This window comes from Bombina bombina, chromosome 5 (assembly GCF_027579735.1).
Source record: "Bombina bombina isolate aBomBom1 chromosome 5, aBomBom1.pri, whole genome shotgun sequence".
Classification (NCBI taxonomy): domain Eukaryota; kingdom Metazoa; phylum Chordata; class Amphibia; order Anura; family Bombinatoridae; genus Bombina; species Bombina bombina.
In genome coordinates this window covers 71,468,141-71,489,856 of record NC_069503.1, presented here as the reverse complement: position 1 = coordinate 71,489,856, position 21,716 = coordinate 71,468,141, and the positions used below count along the sequence as shown (strand labels likewise).

The 21,716-nt window shown below is 39.7% G+C and overlaps 2 protein-coding genes across 3 annotated transcripts in view; both read right to left on the bottom strand.

The window, feature by feature from the left end:
- Positions 1 to 21,716, bottom strand: part of LOC128659893 (oocyte zinc finger protein XlCOF6-like) — a 191,127-nt gene that overhangs the window by 63,568 nt on the left and 105,843 nt on the right. The window lies entirely within an intron of this gene.
- Positions 1 to 21,716, bottom strand: part of LOC128659891 (E3 SUMO-protein ligase ZBED1-like) — an 83,775-nt gene that overhangs the window by 60,981 nt on the left and 1,078 nt on the right. The window contains exon 2 of one of the 2 annotated variants that reach the window (XM_053713478.1): positions 21,344 to 21,530. In XM_053713478.1, the coding sequence (XP_053569453.1) occupies positions 21,344 to 21,530 (187 nt within the window). Of the gene's footprint in view, positions 1 to 20,966; positions 21,531 to 21,716 lie in introns of those variants that run through there. The other variant, XM_053713477.1, reaches the window with a different exon arrangement.

Genomic DNA, 21,716 nt, shown 5'->3' with positions numbered 1-21,716 from the left:
CACTTGCTACCATTTTGTTTGCTGGCCTGCTATCCCTCTGATTGAGAGGGCACATCTTATCCTGGGTATTCCTGACTACTGGTGGTCCTGACTTCCATCTGTATCCAGTGGGCCTGGTGGGTGACTATATTGATCCCATCCTGCCTCTATAGCATCAAAGGAGATGCTACAACTATTGTGAGTACCATTCTATCTTATTACACCGTTCACTTTGTCAAGACAATACTAGGCCATATAGGCACCTGTGTCTCTTTATGTCATTTTGATACAGACATCACACTACTACCGGAGGTTGGTCCCCTGGGTGACTGTAAGAGATCCCAGACTGTCTCTATAGCACTAATTGAGGTGCTTAAACAAATGTGAGTTCAATCTTTGCACATCTGTCAATACATTTTGGACCAAACAATATTGGGCCATGTGGCGCATCTGTCTTCTCTTGTCTTTGTAGACTATACAAGTATGCTTACTTAGCAAGCAACAATACACAACATTTAATAATACAATTCATTTGTGACATTCCATCACTGTTTTTCATATACTTCACATTCACTTCACTTTATTACGATCATTTTTATTTATGTGACCTACCTCTATAACTATAAGTGCACACAACCACTCTACTCTTCAACACACTTTTAAGTAACAAATTCTTAGAAACTGACTTTCATATATCTGGAAACATCTACTCCTGCACCCTTAAAATTCACACACACTAATGTGAACCAAATTAAACTATGTTCCTCTTCAAAACAGCACTGGTATCTATTGCCCTAGAAATGTATAAACAACCCACTGAACTCTAGAGAAATACTAACTTTAATAGACACCATACCCCTATGACACTTTATTAAAATAAGTCAGAAATGGTATAGACAGTGTTCTACGTAATCCTGCTTCTGTCTTTAAAACATCTGTCATTATTGCCATGCTACTGATGTATTCAATACTTTCATTATAAATACCAACCTGTTATAAACAGAAGGTCCTATTACCAAACAATATCTCTGTGGTATAATACAAAGTACACACCACAAGTGAAAGTATATCCAATAAGAACATTTAGAACTTATTCTTCAGCAGCAACATAAAGAACTCCCTGATAAAGTAACATATTATCGTAACCAACATGCATAAGTTCACAAAGTAACATATATTATCGTATCCAACATGCATAAATTCACAAAGTAACATATATTATTGTAACCAACATGCATAAGTTTGCAACATGTAACTGAGTATAGCATAAGGCTTTGAATGAAAAATGTATCCCCATTGGATACCTAAACATGAATGACATGCAATGAGAACCAATCAGAATCAAGATAATTCCTCAAGATCATCCAATCCCACACACAAGATGGGATTTATGAGCCAGTAAATAGATTTACCAAACAGCCGGGGTGTAACCCCTCCGAGGAAGAAAGAGTGAAACACGTGTCAGGGGTCTGGCTTCAGAGAGTTCATACTCTCATTTTTTAACTGCTTACTCCCTATGATAATTGTTGATTGCCAATAGCTTGTAAATGGGTGTTATATTCTGAGATAAGACGTAATGCTATGATAGTGAAACAAGTCAGTTAAACGTTAATTTAGCCCCCACTATAGAAGGGGCTTAAGCAGACAGAATCTATCACACTTAATATCTGTGCAAGCAAGGACTTTATAATTACATATAGAGTATTAGCTAGATAGCTTTAATCTCATAATCTGATATCCCACATATTAACTGGTCCTCTTGTTACAGAATTATTTCTGAATTTATTAATAGCCGGCTACAAAAGATATTGTTTGTATCTGACTGCTTGATGTTAAACAAACCAAGTACAATGTTTTCACATCTAGATACATGATTCTCAGAGGTATTATTCACACACCTATGCTATAGATTGATATCTAGAGAGTTTAAGTATTTTTAAATGTGTATGATGAATAGTTAAACCAATAAAGATAAAGTATGTATAGTTAAATCGTTCCTGTATTATTCAGTGAGAATTTTTCCTATATAATTGTAGGGGTAAAGCACTCTTTTTTGTTACAGACTTTGTAACTCATTTTTCTATGAGTCTCTTTAGTGCTATATTGCCCCCCTTGCTTGTTGATTACAAAAATATTTGGTACCTATAAGTACTTACCATTAGTACTACTTTACCTACTATCTTGTTACTAAAGCTAAAATTAACCTTACAAGCTACCTGATTAACCCATTCACTGCTGGAAATAATAAAAGTGAAGTGTGCAGCTGAAAGTAGTGGGTTTCTAATTACCAAAAAGCAAAAGCAATGGCAAGGTCATATATGTCTACCATTTTTGAACAAAGGGGATCCAGAGAAGCTTTTACAACCATTTGTGCCATGATTGCACAAGTGATATGTAAATAATTTCAGTGAGAAACCCAAAGTTTGTGACAAAGTTAATGATTTTGTTTTTTATTTGATCGCATTTCACAGTTATATGGGGGCATGAAATATACCAAAATGGGCCTAGATCAATACTTTGGGTTGTCTACTAAAAAAGTAAATTTATGCTTACCTGATAAATTAATTTCTTCTATGATATGACGAGTCCACGGATTTCATCCTGACTTGTGGGATTTATCCTCCTGCTAACAGGAAGTGGCAAAGAGCACCACAGCAGAGCTGTATATATAGCTCCTCCCTTCCCTCCACCTCCAGTCATTCGACCGAAGTTAGGAAGAGAAAGGAAAAGCCAAAGGTGCAGAGGTGACTGAAATTTACAAAAAATATATATAATCTAAATCTGTCTTAAAAAGAACAAGGTGGGCCGTGGACTCGTCATATCGTAGAAGAAATTAATTTATCAGGTAAGCATAAATGTACTTTTCTTCTACAAGATATGACGAGTCCACAGATTTCATCCTTACTTGTGGGATACAATACCAAAGCTACAGGACACGGATGAAAGGGAGGGAACAAGACAGGAACCTAAACGGAAGGCACCACTGCTTGAAGAACCATTCTCCCAAAACCAGAGTCAGAAGAAGCAAAAGTATCAAATTTGTAAAATTTGGAAAAAGTATGAAGAGACGACCAAGTCGCAGCCTTGCAAATCTGTTCAACAGAAGCATTGTTTTTAAATGCCCATGAGGAAGCCACAGCCCTAGTAGAATGAGCCGTAATTCTTTCAGGAGGGTTGTGTCCAGCAGTCTCATATGCCAGGCTGATGATACTCTTCAGCTAAAAAGAAAGAGAGGTAGCCGTAGCTTTCTGACCCCTACGCTTTCCAGAATAAACAATGAATAATGAAGACGATTGACAGAAATCCTTAGTCGCCTGCAAGTAAAACTTCAAGGCACGGACCACGTTCAGGTTATGCAACTTGCGTTCCTTCTTAGAAGAAGGATTAGGACATAATGAAGGAACAACAATTTCCTGATTAATATTCTTAATAGAAACAACCTTAGGAAGGAACCCAGGTTTGGTACGTAAAACCACCTTATCAGAATGGACGATAAGATAAGGCGAATCACATTGTAACGCTGACGTAACGAGCAGAAGAAATAGCAACCAAAAACAAAACTTTCCAAGATAACAGCTTAATATCTATGGAATGCATAGGTTCAAACGGAACCCCTTGAAAAACATTAAGAACTAAATTCAGACTCCAGGGTGGAGCAATTGGTTTAAACACAGGCTTAATTCTGTTTAAAGCCTGACAAAAAGACTGAACGTCTGGAACCTCTGCCAAACATTTGTGTAGTAAAATTGACAAAGCAGAGATCTGTCCCTTTAAGGAACTCGCTGATAACCCTTTCTCCAATCCTTCTTGGAGAAAAGACAGAATCTTGGGAATCCTAACCTTACTCCATGAGTAACCCTTGGATTCACACCAAAAAAGATATTTACGCCATATCTTATGATAGATCTTTCTAGTGACAGGCTCACGTGCCTGAATCAAAGTATCAATGACCGCCTCAGAGAATCCCTGCTTAGATAAAATCAAGCATTCAATCTCCAAGCAGTCAGCTGCAGAGAAATTAGATTTTGATGTTGGAATGGACCTTGAATGAGAAGGTCCTGTCTCACTGGGAGTTTCCACGGAGGCAGAGAGGACATGTCCACTAGATCTGCATACAAAGTCCTGCGTGGCCACGCAGACGCAATCAGAATTACCGAAGCTCTCTCCTGTTTGATCTGAGCAATCACCCGGGGAAGGAGAGGAAACGGTGGGAACACATAAGATAGGTTGAACGACCAAGGCACTGCCAAGGCATCTACTAGTTCGGCCTGAGGATCCCTCGACCTGGATCCGTATCTTGGGAGCTTGGCATTCTGTCGAGATGCCATCAGATCCAATTCCGGTCTGCCCCATCGGAGAATCAGTGAGGCAAAAACCTCCGGATGGAGTTCCCACTCCCCCAGATGAAAAGCCTGTCGGCTTAAGTAGTCCGCTTCCCAGTTGTCCACTCCTGGGATGTAGATTGCTGACAGATAACAAGAGTGGGTCTCCGCTCATTATCGCTAAGGAACTCCTCCCTGATGATTGATGTAAGCCACAGTCGTGATGTTGTCCTACTGGAATCTGATGAATTTGGCCGAAAGCCAACTGAGGCCAAGCCTGAAGCGCATTGAATATTGCTCTCAATTCCAGAATATTGATTGGAAGCAGAGACTCCAAACACCCTGAGCCTTCAGGGAATTCCAGACTGCATCCCAGCCCAGTAGACTGGCGTCCGTTGTCACTGTCACCCATGAAGGTCTGCGGAAACACGTCCCCTGGGACAGATGATCCGGCGTCAACCACCAAAGAAGAGAGTTTCTGGTCTCTTGATCCAGATTTATAGGAGGAGATAAATTTGTATAGTCCCCATTCCACTGTTCGAGCATGCACAGTTGCAGTGGTCTGAGATGAAACCGAGCAAACGGAATGATGTCCATTGCCGCCACCATCAATCCAATTACCTTCATACACTGAGCCACTGACGGCCAAGGATTGGACTGAAGTGCTCGGCAAGTATTTAGAATCTTTGTTTTTCTGACCTCCGTCAGAAAATTTTTCATTGCTATAGAATCAATCAGGGTTTCCAAGAAGGGAACCTTTGTCTGTGGAATTAGTGAACTCTTTTCTAGATTCACCTTCCAACCGTGAGTTCTCAGAAAGGACAACACTGTGTCTGTATGAGAATTTGTTAGATGATAAGTCGACGCTTGAATCAAGATATCGTCCAGATAAGGCACCACTGCTATGCCCCGCGGCCTGAGAACCGCCAGAAGAGACCCTAGAACCTTTGTGAAGATTCTGGGTGCAGTGGCCAACCTGAAGGGAAGAACCACGAACTGAAAATGTTTGTCCAGAAAGGCAAACCTTAGGTACTGATGATGATCCTTGTGAATAGGAATATGAAGGTATGCATCCTTCAAGTCCACGGTAGTCATATATTGACCCTCCTGGATCATTGGTAAAATTGTTAGAATAGTCTCCATCTTGAACGACGGGGCTCTGAGAAACTTGTTTAGACTCTTGAGATCTAAAATGGGTCTGAAAGTACCCTCTTTTTTGGGAACCACGAAAAGATTTGAGTAAAACCCCTGCCCCTGTTCCAGTCTTGGAATGGAATGAATTACCCCCATAGTAGAGAGGTCTTTTACACAACATAACAACGCCTCTCTTTTTATCTGGTCTACAGACAATCGTGAAAGAAGAAATCTTCCCCTTGGAAGAAATCCTTTGAATTCCAGTTGATACCCATGGGTCACAATTTCCCCCCAGGGATCCTGAATATCTTTTGCCCAAGCCTGGGCAAAGAGAGAAAGTCTGCCCCCTACTAAATCCGGTTCCAGATCGGGGGTCGCCCCTTCATGCTGTCTTGGTAGCAGCAGCGGGCTTCTTGGGTTGTTTACCCTTGTTCCAAGCCTGGTTGGGTCTCCAGACGGACTTGGCCTGATCAAAATTCCCTTCCTGCTTTGTGGAGGAAGAGGAAGAAGAGGGTACTCCTTTAAAATTCCGAAAGGAACGAAAATTATTTTGTTTACCTCTCATCTTAACAGACTTATCCTGAGGTAGAGCGTGACCTCCAGTAATGTCAGAGATGATTTCCTTCAATTCAGGCCCGAATAGGGTCTTACCCTTGAAAGGAATAGCCAAGAGCTTTGACTTAGAGGACACATTAGCAGACCACGATTTTAACCATAACGTTCTATCTCCCTCCACCTTGGGGACAGTCTGCAAAGAGTCCCGAATGGTGTCTGATATGGGATACATTTTCTTAAAAGTAGGAGGAGGGGAGAACGGTATATCCGGTCTGTCCCATTCCTTCTTGATAATTTCCGAGATTCTCTTAGGAACCGGAAAAACATCAGTGTAAACGGGTACTTCTAGATATTTGTCCATTTTACACAATTTTTCTGGTGGTACCATAATAGGGTCACAGTCATCCAGAGTCGCTAAGACCTCCCGAAGTAGTAGACAGAGGTGTTCTAGCTTAAATTTAAAGGACATGACGTCCGAATCTGTCTGAGGTAACATACTTCCCGGTTCCGAAAGGTCTCCCTCAGACAAAATTTCCCTGACCCCCAACTCAGATGCCTGTGAGGGCACATCGGAAATAGCCAACAAAGCGTCAGAGGACTCAGTATTCATATTTATTCCTGTTCTACCTCGTTTACCCTGTAACACTGGTAACTTAGATAATACATCTGTAAGGGTAGTTGACATAACTGCAGCCATATCCTGCAGAGTAAATGAATTAGACGCAGTTGAGGAACCTGGCGTCGCTTGGGTGGGCGTTAAAGGTTGTGACACTTGGGGAGAATTAGGCGGCATATCCTGATTCTCTTCAGACTGGGAATCATCCTTAGGCACACTTTCTTTACATAAAATATGCTTTTTACATTGTAAGGCTCTTTCAGTACAAGAAGTACACAAAGTAAGAGGGGGTTCCACAATGGCCTCTAAACACATAGAACAAGGAGTTTCCTCAAGTTCAGACATGTTAAACAGACTAACAAAAACCTCAAGTCGTTTTTTAACCTTCTTAATGGATTAAAAAAAATTTAGAAAAAAAAAAAAACGTACTGTGCCTTTAAATCATAAAAGCGCAACAATTTTACTGTACTGTAGCAAAACTATTTTTTATTACTAAAAAATTATGCTAAGCAGTTCCAATTTGCCAAAAATGATTGCACTATCTTAGCAAAGCTAAATCCCCCTGTAAAAAGACTTTATCTGGTAAATAAACTTTAAACAAAAATAACAGCCCCTGCACCTCGCCACAGCTCTGCTGTGGCACCTACCTGCCCCCAGGGAACTCAGAAAAGATTCAACAACGATCCGGTGATTGAATATCTACTTTAGGCCCCACCGGAGCTAGTGCCTTCAAGTGAGGAGAAAACTGCGCGTCTGAGCGTGTGAAACAGGCCCCGCCCACCATGGGCGTCGTATTAACAAACTCCATAACCGCATGGGAAGCGGTTTCTAAAAGCCATGTGGTCCCTCAAAAGTGCCTATGTACACATTTATTATGCCATATTGTATTGCTTAATAAACATAGTAAATATCACAGCTGCCTCTCCCAGTGTCAAGCCCCAAGTGATCTACATAAACGTAGTAGCCCTTATGTATACACTAATAAACAGAGTAACCCATAATTCCTATATGTCTACTGCTTACCCTTTCCCTTACAGGGAATAATGTCAGCCAGTTCTGATATAACAAGTCTCCTCAGAAATAAAAGACTGTTCATACCTCAATGCTGCTTGTAGCATGACACCGGTCTCCACACTGAAGATTTTTCTTGCACTACCTTCAGAAACTCTGTGGGAACCAGAATGGATCTTAGTAACGACTGCTAAGATCATCAATCTCAGGGTAGAAAAAAGATCTCTTCATTCCTCTCAGGAATCCAGACTGAAGATTTCTCCCTGAGAAAAATAGTACACACCGGCACCATTTTAAAATAAAAAATATCTTGATTCAAGAATTTAAAACTAACACCTCATTTTACCTCTTCCTATTACTAACACAGGCAAAGAGAATGACTTGGGGTGGAGGGAAGGGAGGAGCTATATATACAGCTCTGCTGTAGTGCTCTTTGCAACTTCCTGTTAGCAGGAGGATAAATCCCACAAGTAAGGATGAAATCCGTGGACTCGTCATATCTTGTAGAATAAATATATAGTTTTGATAGGTGAATAAAAAAAAAACAAGGCTCTATTTATGTTTAAATGGAGTGATGGCAAAAATGCTAAAAATGCGCTAGTGTTTTGGGGAAGTTTTAGTCTTAAATACCCAATCCTTAAGGTGTTAAAGTATTTTTTTTGCTAATGGATTATATATTCACATATACATACACATGACAATAGGAAACAGAAAGATATTAATAAAACACAGACCAGTAAAGTAACAAGAGATATAAAACAAACGGTTAATAACAGAATATAAAACCAAACATAATATTAACTGAGAATACACAAATAGATAAGGGAGAATGTGACAATCAGCACAAGGTGTTGTGGAAGGAATAGGTGCTGGGGAAGGTGGGGTAGATAAGGTAAGAAGGGAGATAGGGAAGGATAATGTATAGGGGAGTATAGAGCACAGAGGCAGTAAATGACATAAGGTGCTATTAGACACAATGTATTGTCTGCACCTGATCACATATAACAGCCAATGACACTAAATACTGAGCATGGGCTAAATTAGCATCACTTTCTCTTGTCCCATTTATACTAATAAAGGGACGGTGTAAAGCTGCACAATATACAGGGCACTACACAACAGGCTGAATGCTGCTGTAAACACAATATAGTAACACATTTGTACATAATAAATTATTAGCAAGAGATCTGCTAAACTAGATTATTCCATCAGTTCAGTAGCCCAGAGAGCTGAGTGTGCCAGGGTGTATATATCTAAAGGTACACTCTTATACCAGGGCATTATAGTGACAAAGTGACATGATCATGTAGTATTATCACTATACACTCTGCAAATCTATGTGTTTAAACCTCGCAAAAGGGTTAAACACACAGGTAAAATATGACTTGGAAGCCACAGAGAACTGCTGGTCCAAAGCGGAAACTGTTGAATACCCAAACAGCAGTGTTAGTCACACAGCTGGGTGAGAGTAAAAACATAATTTATGTAAGAACTTACCTGATAAATTCATTTCTTTCATATTAGCAAGAGTCCATGAGCTAGTGACGTATGGGATATACATTCCTACCAGGAGGGGCAAAGTTTCCCAAACCTCAAAATGCCTATAAATACACCCCTCACCACACCCACAATTCAGTTTAAAGAAAAGCCAAGAAGTGGGGTGATAAGAAAGGAGCGAAAGCATCAAAAATAAGGAATTGGAATAATTGTGCTTTATACAAAAAAATCATAACCACCACAAAAAAGGGTGGGCCTCATGGAATCTTGCTAATATGAAAGAAATGAATTTATCAGGTAAGTTCTTACATAAATTATGTTTTCTTTCATGTAATTAGCAAGAGTCCATGAGCTAGTGACGTATGGGATAGTAGATACCCAAGATGTGGAACTTCCACGCAAGAGTCACTAGAGAGGGAGGGATAAAATAAAGACAGCCAATTCCGCTGAAAAATAATCCACAACCCAAAACAAAAGTTTTAATCTTAATAATGAAAAAAACTGAAATTATTATCAGAAGAATCAAACTGAAACAGCTGCCTGAAGTACTTTTCTACCAAAAACTGCTTCAGAAGAAGAGAAAACATCAAAATGGTAGAATTTAGTAAAAGTATGCAAAGAAGACCAAGTTGCTGCTTTGCAAATCTGATCAACAGAAGCTTCATTCCTAAATGCCCAGGAAGTAGAAACTGACCTAGTAGAATGAGCCGTAATCCTTTGAGGCGGGGGATTTACCAGACTCCACATAAGCATGATGAATCAAAGACTTTAACCAAGACGCCAAAGAAATGGCAGAAGCTTTCTGACCTTTCCTGGAACCAGAAAAGATAACAAAGAGACTAGAAGTCTTTCTAAAATCTTTAGTAGCTTCAACATAATATTTTAAAGCTCTTACTACATCCAAAGAATGTAAAGATCTCTCCAGAGAATTCTTAGGATTCGGACACAATGAAGGGACAACAATTTCTCTACTAATGTTGTTATAATTCACAACCTTAGGTAAAAATTGAAATGAAGTCCGCAACACCGCCTTATCCTGATGAAAAATCAGAAAAGGAGATTCACAAGAAAGAGCAGATAACTCAGAAACTCTTCTAGCAGAAGAGATGGCCAAGAGGAACAAAACTTTCCAAGAAACTAATTTAATATCCAGAGACTGCATAGGTTCAAACGGAGGAGCCTGTAAAGCCCTCAGAACCAAATTAAGACTCCAAGGAGGAGAGATTGACTTAATGACAGGTTTGATACGAAACAATGAATATCAGGAAAATTAGCAATCTTTCTGTGAAAAAGAACAGAAAGAGCAGAGATTTGTCCTTTCAAGGAACTTGCAGACAAACCTTTATACAAACCATCCTGAAGAAACTGTAAAATTCTAGGAATTCTAAAAGAATGCCAGGAGAATTTATGAGAAGAACACCAAGAAATGTAAGATTTCCAGACTCGATAATAAATCTTCCTAGATACAGATTTACGAGCCTGTAACATAGTATTAATTACTGAGTCAGAAAAACCTCTATGACTAAGAATCAAGCGTTCAATTTCCATACCTTCAAATTTAATGATTTGAGATCCTGATGGAAAAAAAGGGCCTTGAGATAGAAGGTCTGGTCTTAACGGAAGTGTCCAAGGTTGTCAACTGGCCATCCGAATGAGATCCGCATACCAAAACCTGTGAGGCCATGCTGGAGCCACCAGCAGTACAAACGAACGTTCCACTAGAATTTTGGAAATCACCTTTGGAAGAAGGACTAGAGGCGGAAAGATATAGGCAGGATGATAATTCCAAGGAAGCGACAACGCGTCCACTGCTTCCGCCTGAGGATCCCTGGATCTGGACAGATACCTGGGAAGTTTCTTCTTTAGATGAGAGGCCATCAGATCTATTTCTGGAAGTCCCCAGATTTGAACAATCTGAAGAAAAACCTCTGGATGAAGAGACCATTCGCCCGGATGTAACGTCTGGCGACTGAGATAATCCGCTTCCCAATTGTCTACACCTGGGATGTGAACCGCAGAGATTAGACAGGAGCTGGATTCCGCCCATACAAGTATCTGAGATACTTCTTTCATAGCCTGAGTACTGTGAGTCCCACCTTGATGATTGACATATGCCACGGTTGTGACATTGTCTGTCTGAAAACAAATAAACGATTCTCTCTTCAGAAGAGGCCAGAACTGAAGAGCTCTGAAAATCGCACGGAGTTCCAAAATGTTGATTGGTAATCTCGCCTCCTGAGATTCCCAAACCCCCTGCGCTGTCAGAGATCTCCATGCAGCTCCCCAACCTGACAGACTCGCATCTGTTGAGATCACAGTCCAGGTTGGACGAACAAAAGAAGCCCCTTGAACTAAACAATGGTGATCTATCCACCACGTCAGAGAGTGTCGTACATTGGGATTTAAGGATATTAATTGTGATATCTTTGTATAATCCCTGCACCACTGGTTCAGCATACAAAGTTGAAGAGGTCTCATGTGAAAACGAGCAAAGGGCATCGCGTCCGATGCAGCAGTCATGAGACCTAGAATTTCCATGCACAAAGCTACTGAAGGGAACGATTGAGACTGAAGGTTTCGACAGGCTGAAACCAATTTCAGACGTCTCTTTTCTGTTAGAGACAAGGTCATGGACACTGAATCTATTTGAAAACCCAAGAAGGTTACCTTTGTCTGAGGAATCAAAGAACTCTTTGGTAAATTGATCCTCCAACCATGTCTTTGAAGAAACGACACAAGTTGATTCGTATGAGATTCTGCAGAATGTGAAGACTGAGCAAGTACCAAGATATCGTCCAAATAAGGAAATACCGCAATACCCTGTTCTCTGATTACAGAGAGAAGGGCACGAGAACCTTTGAAAAGATCCTTGGAGCTGTTGCTAGGCCAAACGGAAGGGCCACAAACTGGTAATGCTTGTCTAGAAAAGAGAATCTCAGAAACTGATAGTGATCTGGATGAATTGCAATATGAAGGTATGCATCCTGTAAATCTATTGTGGACATATAATGCCCTTGCTGAACAAAAGGCAGAATAGTCCTTATAGTCACCATTTTGAATGATGGTATCCTTACATAACGATTCAATATTTTTAGATCCAGAACTGGTCTGAAGGAATTCTCCTTCTTTGGTACAATGAATAGATTTGAGTAAAACCCCAGACCCCGTTCCAGAACTGGAACTGGCACAATTACCCCAGCCAACTCTAGATCTGAAACACATTTCAAAAACGCCTGAGCCTTCACTGGGTTTATTGGAATGCGAGAGAGAAAAAATCTTCTCGCAGGCGGCCTTACTTTGAAACCTATTCTGTACCCTTGTGAAACAATGTTCTGAATCCAAAGACTGTGAATCGAATTGATCCAAATATCTTTGAAAAATCGTAACCTGCCCCCTACCAGCTGTGCTGGAATGAGGGCCGCACCTTCATGTGGACTTGGGAGTTGGCTTTGACTTTCTAAAAGGCTTGGATTTATTCCAGACTGGAGAAAGTTTCAAAAAGGACACCTTTAGGGGAAGGGTCAGGCTTCTGTTCCTTATTCTGACGAAAGGAACGAAAACTATTAGCAGCCCTGTATTTACCTTTAATTTTTTTGTCATGAGGCAAAAAGGTTCCTTCCCCCCAGTAACAGTTGAAATAATAGAATCCAACTGAGAACCAAATAATTTATTATCTTGGAAAGAAAGAGAAAGCAAAGTTGACTTAGAAGTCATATCTGCATTCCAAGATTTAAGCCATAAAGCTCTTCTAGCTAAAATAGCTAAAGACATATACCTGACATCAATTCTAATGATATAAAAAAATGGCATCACAAATAAAGTTATTAGCATGTTGAAGAAGTTTAACAATGCTATGAGCATTATGGTCTGACACTTGTTGCGCTAAAGCCTCCAACCAGAAAGTGGAAGCAGCAGCAACATCAGCCAAAGAAATAGCAGGTCTAAGAAGATTACCTGAACATAAATAAGCTCTCCTTAGAAAGGATTCAAGCTTCCTATCTAAAGGATCCTTAAAGGAAGTACTATCCGCCGTAGGAATAGTAGTACGTTTAGCAAGAGTAGAGATAGCCCCATCAACTTTAGGGATTTTGTCCCAAAACTCTAATCTATCAGATGGCACAGGGTACAATTTCTTAAACCTTTGAAAAGGAGTAAATGATGTACCCAGATTATTCCATTCCCTAGAAATTACTTCAGAAATAGCATCAGGAACTGGAAAAACTTCTGGAATAACTATATGAGGTTTGAAAACCGAATTTAAACGCTTAGTAGATTTAGTATCAAGAGGACTAGACTCCTCCATATCTAATGCGATTAACACTTCTTTAAGTAAAGAACGAATAAATTCCATTTTAAATAAATATGAAGATTTATCAGTATCAATATCTGAGACAGAGTCTTCTGAACCAGATAGATCCTCATCAGAAACAGACAAGTCAGAATGATGGCGGTCACTTAAAAATTCATCTGAAATATGAGAAGTTTTAAAAGACCTTTTACGTTTACTGGAAGGAGGAATAACAGAGAAGGAGTAAATGAAGTACCCAGATTATTCCATTCCCTAGAAATTACTTCAGAAATAGCATCAGGAACTGGAAAAACTTCTGGAATAACTATATGAGGTTTGAAAACCGAATTTAAACGCTTAGTAGATTTAGTATCAAGAGGACTAGACTCCTCCATATCTAATGCGATTAACACTTCTTTAAGTAAAGAACGAATAAATTCCATTTTAAATAAATATGAAGATTTATCAGTATCAATATCTGAGACAGAGTCTTCTGAACCAGATAGATCCTCATCAGAAACAGACAAGTCAGAATGATGGCGGTCACTTAAAAATTCATCTGAAGTATGAGAAGTTTTAAAAGACCTTTTACGTTTACTGGAAGGAGGAATAACAGACAGAGCCTTCCTAATAGATTTAGAAACAAATTCTTTTACATTAACAGGGACATCCTGAGTATTAGATGTTGAAGGAACAACAACAGGTAATGGATTATTACTAATGGAAATACAATCTGCATTAGAAAGTTTATCATGACATTCATCACAAACTACAGCCGGAGGAACAGTTACCAAAAGTTTACAACAAATGCACTTAACTTTGGTAGAACCAGCATCAGGCAGCGTCTTTCCAGAAGTAGATTCTGATCCAGGGTCAAGTTGAGACATCTTGCAATATGTAATAGAAAAAACAACATATAAAGCAAAATTATCAAATTCCTTAAATGACAGTTTCAGGAATGGGAAAAAATGCCAATGAACAAGCCTCTAGCAACCAGAAGCAATGAAAAATGAGACTGAAATAATGTGAAAAAAAGGTGGAGACAAGAATGACGCCCACATTTTATGGCGCTAAGTACAACGCCTATATTTTTTGGCGCCAAGTATGACGCCACATCCGGTAGAGCTGCGCATCTTCACCTGTCTCACGATTCGATTACGATTATCATTGTAACGATTCGATTCTACGATGCATCGCGATGCATCACGATTACTGCACTATTTCTGCCCAATTTTAAATGTTTTAAAAAAAAAAAATTCAAGGAGTCAAAATATTGAAATAAACTCTTTTTTTATTTTATTAGCTCAAAAAAGGACACTCTTCCTGTGGCAAAGTCTGAACACAGCAGACAACAACAGTTTATAGAACAGTAAATACTAAATGGCAATTGTTGTATTGGTTTGGAAACAATATTATGGCATCAAACTGTAGTTACAGAGTACGTAGTGTAAAAAGTGCAGTGCTCACAGTGTACTTCTTCAATAAAAGAAAATATTTAAATGTATATTTTATATATAGTAACTTAGGCCTAGATTTAGAGTTCGGCGGTAGCCGTCAAAACCAGCGTTAGAGGCTCCTAACGCTGGTTTTGGGCGCCCGCTGGTATTTGGAGTCAGTGATTAAAGGGTCTAACGCTCACTTTTCAGCCGCGACTTTTCCATACCGCAGATCCCCCTACGCCATTTGCGTAGCCTATCTTTTCAATGGGATCTTTCTAACGCCGGTATTTAGAGTCGTTTCTGCAGTGAGCGTTAGAGCTCTAACGACAAGATTCCAGCCGCCTGAAAATAGCAGGAGTTAAGAGCTTTCTGGCTAACGCCGGTTTATAAAGCTCTTAACTACTGTACCCTAAAGTACACTAACACCCATAAACTACCTATGTACCCCTAAACCGAGGTCCCCCCACATCGCCGCCACTCAATTAAAATTTTTAACCCCTAATCTGCCGACCGCCACCTACGTTATACTTATGTACCCCTAATCTGCTGCCCCTAACCCCGCCGACCCCTATATTATATTTATTAACCCCTAACTTGCCCCCCACAACGTCGCCGCAAGCTACTTAAAATAATTAACCCCTAATCTTCCGACCGCAAATCGCCGCCACCTACGTTATCCCTATGTACCCCTAATCTGCTGCCCCTAACATCGCCGACCCCTATGTTATATTTATTAACCCCTAATCTGCCCCCCACAACGTCGCCGACACCTACCTACACTTATTAACCCCTAATCTGCCGAGCGGACCTGAGCGCTACTATAATAAATGTATTAACCCCTAATCCGCCTCACTAACCCTATCATAAATAGTATTAACCCCTAATCTGCCCTCCCTAACATCGCCGACACCTAACTTCAATTATTAACCCCTAATCTGCCGACCGGAGCTCACCGCTATTCTAATAAATGTATTAACCCCTAAAGCTAAGTCTAACCCTAACACTAACACCCCCCTAACTTAAATATAATTTTTATCTAACGAAATAAATTAACTCTTATTAAATAACTTATTCCTATTTAAAGCTAAATACTTACCTGTAAAATAAATCCTAATATAGCTACAATATAAATTATAATTATATTATAGCTATTTTAGGATTAATATTTATTTTACAGGCAACTTTGTAATTATTTTAACCAGGTACAATAGCTATTAAATAGTTAAGAACTATTTAATAGTTACCTAGTTAAAATAATTACAAATTTACCTGTAAAATAAATCCTAACCTAAGTTATAATTAAACCTAACACTACCCTATCAATAAAATAATTAAATAAACTACCTACAATTACCTACAATTAACCTAACACTACACTATCAATAAATTAATTAAACACAATTGCTACAAATAAATACAATTAAATAAACTATCTAAAGTACAAAAAATAAAAAAGAACTAAGTTACAGAAAATAAAAAAATATTTACAAACATAAGAAAAATATTACAACAATTTTAAACTAATTACACCTACTCTAAGCCCCCTAATAAAATAACAAAGACCCCCAAAATAAAAAATTCCCTACCCTATTCTAAAATACAAAAATTACAAGCTCTTTTACCTTACCAGCCCTGAACAGGGCCCTTTGCGGGGCATGCCCCAAGAAGTTCAGCTCTTTTGCCTGTAAAAAAAAACATACAATACCCCCCCCCCCCCAACATTACAACCCACCACCCACATACCCCTAATCTAACCCAAACCCCCCTTAAATAAACCTAACACTAATCCCCTGAAGATCTTCCTACCTTGTCTTCACCATACCAGGTTCACCGATCCGTCCTGGCTCCAAGATCTTCATCCAACCCAAGCGGGGGTTGGCGATCCATAATCCGGTTCTCCAAAGTCTTCCTCCTATCCGGCAAGAAGAGGACATCCGGACCGGCAAACATCTTCTCCAAGCGGCATCTTCTATGTTCTTCCATCCGATGACGACCGGCTCCATCTTGAAGACCTCCAGCGCGGATCCATCCTCTTCTTCCGACGACTAGACGACGAATGACGGTTCCTTTAAGGGACGTCATCCAAGATGGCGTCCCTCGAATTCCGATTGGCTGATAGGATTCTATCAGCCAATCGGAATTAAGGTAGGAATTTTCTGATTGGCTGATGGAATCAGCCAATCAGAATCAAGTTCAATCCGATTGGCTGATCCAATCAGCCAATCAGATTGAGCTCGCATTCTATTGGCTGTTCCGATCAGCCAATAGAATGCGAGCTCAATCTGATTGGCTGATTGGATCAGCCAATCGGATTGAACTAGATTCTGATTGGCTGATTCCATCAGCCAATCAGAAAATTCCTACCTTAATTCCGATTGGCTGATAGAATCCCATCAGCCAATCGGAATTCGAGGGACGCCATCTTGGATGACGTCCCTTAAAGGAACCGTCATTCGTCGTCTAGTCGTTGGAAGAAGAGGATGGATCCGCGCTGGAGGTCTTCAAGATGGAGCCGGTCGTCATCGGATGGAAGAACATAGAAGATGCCGCTTGGAGAAGATGTTTGCCGGTCCGGATGTCCTCTTCTTGCCGGATAGGAGGAAGACTTTGGAGCCTCTTCTGGACCGGATTATGGATCGCCAACCCCCGCTTGGGTTGGATGAAGATCTTGGAGCCAGGACGGATCGGTGAACCTGGTATGGTGAAGACAAGGTAGGAAGATCTTCAGGGGATTAGTGTTAGGTTTATTTAAGGGGGGTTTGGGTTAGATTAGGGGTATGTGGGTGGTGGGTTGTAATGTTGGGGGGGGGTATTGTATGTTTTCTTTTACAGGCAAAAGAGCTGAACTTCTTGGGGCATGCCCCGCAAAGGGCCCTGTTCAGGGCTGGTAAGGTAAAAGAGCTTGTAATTTTTGTATTTTAGAATAGGGTAGGGAATTTTTTATTTTGGGGGTCTTTGTTATTTTATTAGGGGGCTTAGAGTAGGTGTAATTAGTTTAAAATTGTTGTAATATTTTTCTTATGTTTGTAAATATTTTTTTATTTTCTGTAACTTAGTTCTTTTTTATTTTTTGTACTTTAGATAGTTTATTTAATTGTATTTATTTGTAGCAATTGTGTTTAATTAATTTATTGATAGTGTAGTGTTAGGTTAATTGTAGGTAATTGTAGGTAGTTTATTTAATTATTTTATTGATAGGGTAGTGTTAGGTTTAATTATAACTTAGGTTAGGATTTATTTTACAGGTAAATTTGTAATTATTTTAACTAGGTAACTATTAAATAGTTCTTAACTATTTAATAGCTATTGTACCTGGTTAAAATAATTACAAAGTTGCCTGTAAAATAAATATTAATCCTAAAATAGCTATAATATAAATGTAATTTATATTGTAGCTATATTATGATTTATTTTACAGGTAAGTATTTAGCTTTAAATAGGAATAATTTATTTAATAAGAGTTATTTTATTTCGTTAGATGTAAATTATATTTAAGTTAGGGGGGTGTTAGTGTTAGGGTTAGACTTAGCTTTAGGGGTTAATACATTTATTAGAATAGCGGTGAGCTCCGGTCGGCAGATTAGGGGTTAATAATTGAAGTTAGGTGTCGGCGATGTTAGGGAGGGCAGATTAGGGGTTAATACTATTTATGATAGGGTTAGTGAGGCGGATTAGGGGTTAATACATTTATTATAGTAGCGCTCAGGTCCGCTCGGCAGATTAGGGGTTAATAAGTGTAGGTAGGTGTCGGCGACGTTGTGGGGGGCAGATTAGGGGTTAATAAATATAACATAGGGGTCGGCGATGTTAGGGCAGCAGATTAGGGGTACATAGGGATAACGTAGGTGGCGGCGGTTTACGGAGCGGCAGATTAGGGGTTAAAAGTGTAATGCAGGGGTCAGCGATAGCGGGGGCGGCAGATTAGGGGTTAATAAGTGTAAGGGTAGGGGTGTTTAGACTCGGGGTACATGTTAGAGTGTTAGGTGCAGACGTAGGAAGTGTTTCCCCATAGAAAACAATGGGGCTGCGTTAGGAGTTGAACGCTGCTTTTTTGCAGGTGTTAGGTTTTTTTTCAGCTCAAACAGCCCCATTGTTTCCTATGGGAGAATCGTGCACGAGCACGTTTTTGAGGCCGGCCGCGTCCGTAAGCAACTCTGGTATCGAGAGTTGCATTTGCGGTAAAAATGCTCTACGCTCCTTTTTTGGAGCCTAACGCAGCATTTGTTTTAACTCTCGATACCAGAGTTAAATTTATGGTGCGGCCAGAAAAAAACCCGCGGAGCGTTAGCAGCCCTTTTACCGCCGAACTCTAAATCTAGGCCTTAGTAAGTACACTATACACTTGTAAAGAAACATGAACAACAAATAAATGTCTAACCTATCTATGTTGGTTTTAATTTAATGTCTTTACTTACTTGGTAATAATAATAGACATTAAATTAAAACCAAAATAGATAGGTTAAGCTTAAGTTACCACCATAATACCTTATTTGTGTGAAAATTGTCCTCAGAAAACAAAACATAAATACCTTATATACGGTACAAAATTACAGGTGCACTCCACTGTGCCTTCATGACTGTCAATTTGTGGCAAACAAACATCACGTGAATCTGGAACACAACACACAGCACAGAGTGTGCACACAACACACACATGTGATTGTTACATATACAATTAGTTTACACAGTTACAGACTTACAGTAGTACTAGAGAGACATTTAAAACAAGTAGCATTGAACTGAACTACTAATTAACTACAGTTTCTTCTTGATGATTATATTATCTTTATGGGATCACAAATATAATTAGTTAGTTATTAGTTACTGTTAAAGCAGTACTACACACAACTGAACAGTGACTGAGTCTGTCACTGAACAGTACACAGCAGTCACACACAAACAAACAATACATAAAAAAGGACACAGACATCAAGGAGTAAATCATGGTGAAGAAAGGGTGGCACGCCACTCACCTGAGGTGTGTGTGCTTTATTTTTGTATTGTGCTGTTGTGTGTGTGTGTGCTGTACTGTCTGTAGTGTACAGTATATTTGTGATCCAATAAAGATTTACTCAAGGCTTTTCCTTCCCCTAATATAGTGGTTTGGCGTCAGTCTCACTCTCTGCACAGTGCACACTCATAGACAGTTAGACAAGCACACTCACTAGACACTCAGACACTAGAGACACAGTGGGACACACATAAACAAAAACATTCAAAGGCACCACAGCCAGTCAGCCACAGTCACACTCACACTCATAGACACTGGGACAGACACACAATCACATACAAACAAAAACATTCAAAGGCAGTTAATACACTCATCTCACACACACACTCATAGATAGATACATACAAACTTTTCAAACTGGCACTCACTCACAGTCACACTCACACACTCATAAAGACAGTTAGACAGTACACACACATTGTTATTGTTAACTGGTTGGTTATATTAGGTTAACCCCTACAGATCTGCCTGGGAGTGGGATGGCATTTGGGATTGGGATCATAAACAAAAACATATGATATCTTTCTTAAAGGGTCTATTTAAAATAGACACTTTTTAGTGTGAATAATATTAATAATCCCTTATGCACTATGCACTCACTGCATTGCAAACAATACAGGGGTGTGCTGTAAACAATAGCACAACATCTACAAAACAGAGCACTTCCTGATTGGCAAATGGCAAACATCACAGTAACACTAGAAGTAGTAATAGACATTATACAACAAGTAGCATTGAACTACTAGATTTACTAACTTTGATTATCTTTATGGGATCACAAATATATTGTTACACAACACACAGACAGTCACAGTCACACACAGTCAAACAATACCAAAAAAACCACACATCATAAAAAGAGTGAATCATGGTGAAAGGTGACACTGACACGCACACATGAGGTGTGTGACTGTGAAGTTGTGTGTTGTTTCTTTTGTATTGTTTGTGTGTGTGTGTGACTGTGACAGTGAGTGACGTGGTCGGTCGTGTCGTATACTAGTATATTTTGTGATCCAACAAAGATGTACTCAAGGTTTTAAGCTTCATTTTTCAAAAAGCTATAAGCTATAACATTAACAAATATAAAATAACTTAACAGTAGTCTGCACTGGGCAGTGGGGCACACAGCACATTCTTCTGGATGTGCCAAAAAACATTAAATATTAATATTATAAACCTGAATCACTACTCAGAATTATGGAATATGTAGGTTTTTCTGTAAGAACACTAGTTGATCCACATGCTCTGGTTTGAGGGTGCTTCTTTTTGCCGTTACCACATCTCCTGCAGTGGAGAAAACCCGCTCTGCAGACACGCTTGTACCTGCGATACACAAGTATCGCTTTGACAAATGAGAGAGGAGGGGAAATATGACCTCATGTACATGCCACCATTTCAAAGGGTCTTCAGTGAGAGGCAGAGATGGGGCTTTACAATATTTCTCTATTTCCTCTTCAGCCTTGACATAGGGGGTCTTGGGTTCTATTGTACCTTCAGTGTCAGTGAAAGACTGTCCCAGCAAAGTCATGAGCAGCGATGTGGACTTTCTTTTGGGAGGAGAAGGGTTATCCTGATCCTCCTCGATGGGTGATTCTTCTTCAAGAGTTTCTTTTCCCTCCGGCAGTGGCACTTCATTCACGTTTGTCCTCCTAGATGTAACTGTACTAGTACACTCAATCTGTGTTTGAACAAAAGAATAGAAAAAATAGCATTCATTATTACCTCGAGCAGCCAGCCAGCCAGCTAATGCTATGTGTGTGCTCAGAGAGACAGTAATGCATAAATAAATGCATGCAACAGCTCACATCTATTAGGAAGGACTCGGGAGTGGACGGAGGAGGAGGAAAGTTGACTGACTGTGGCG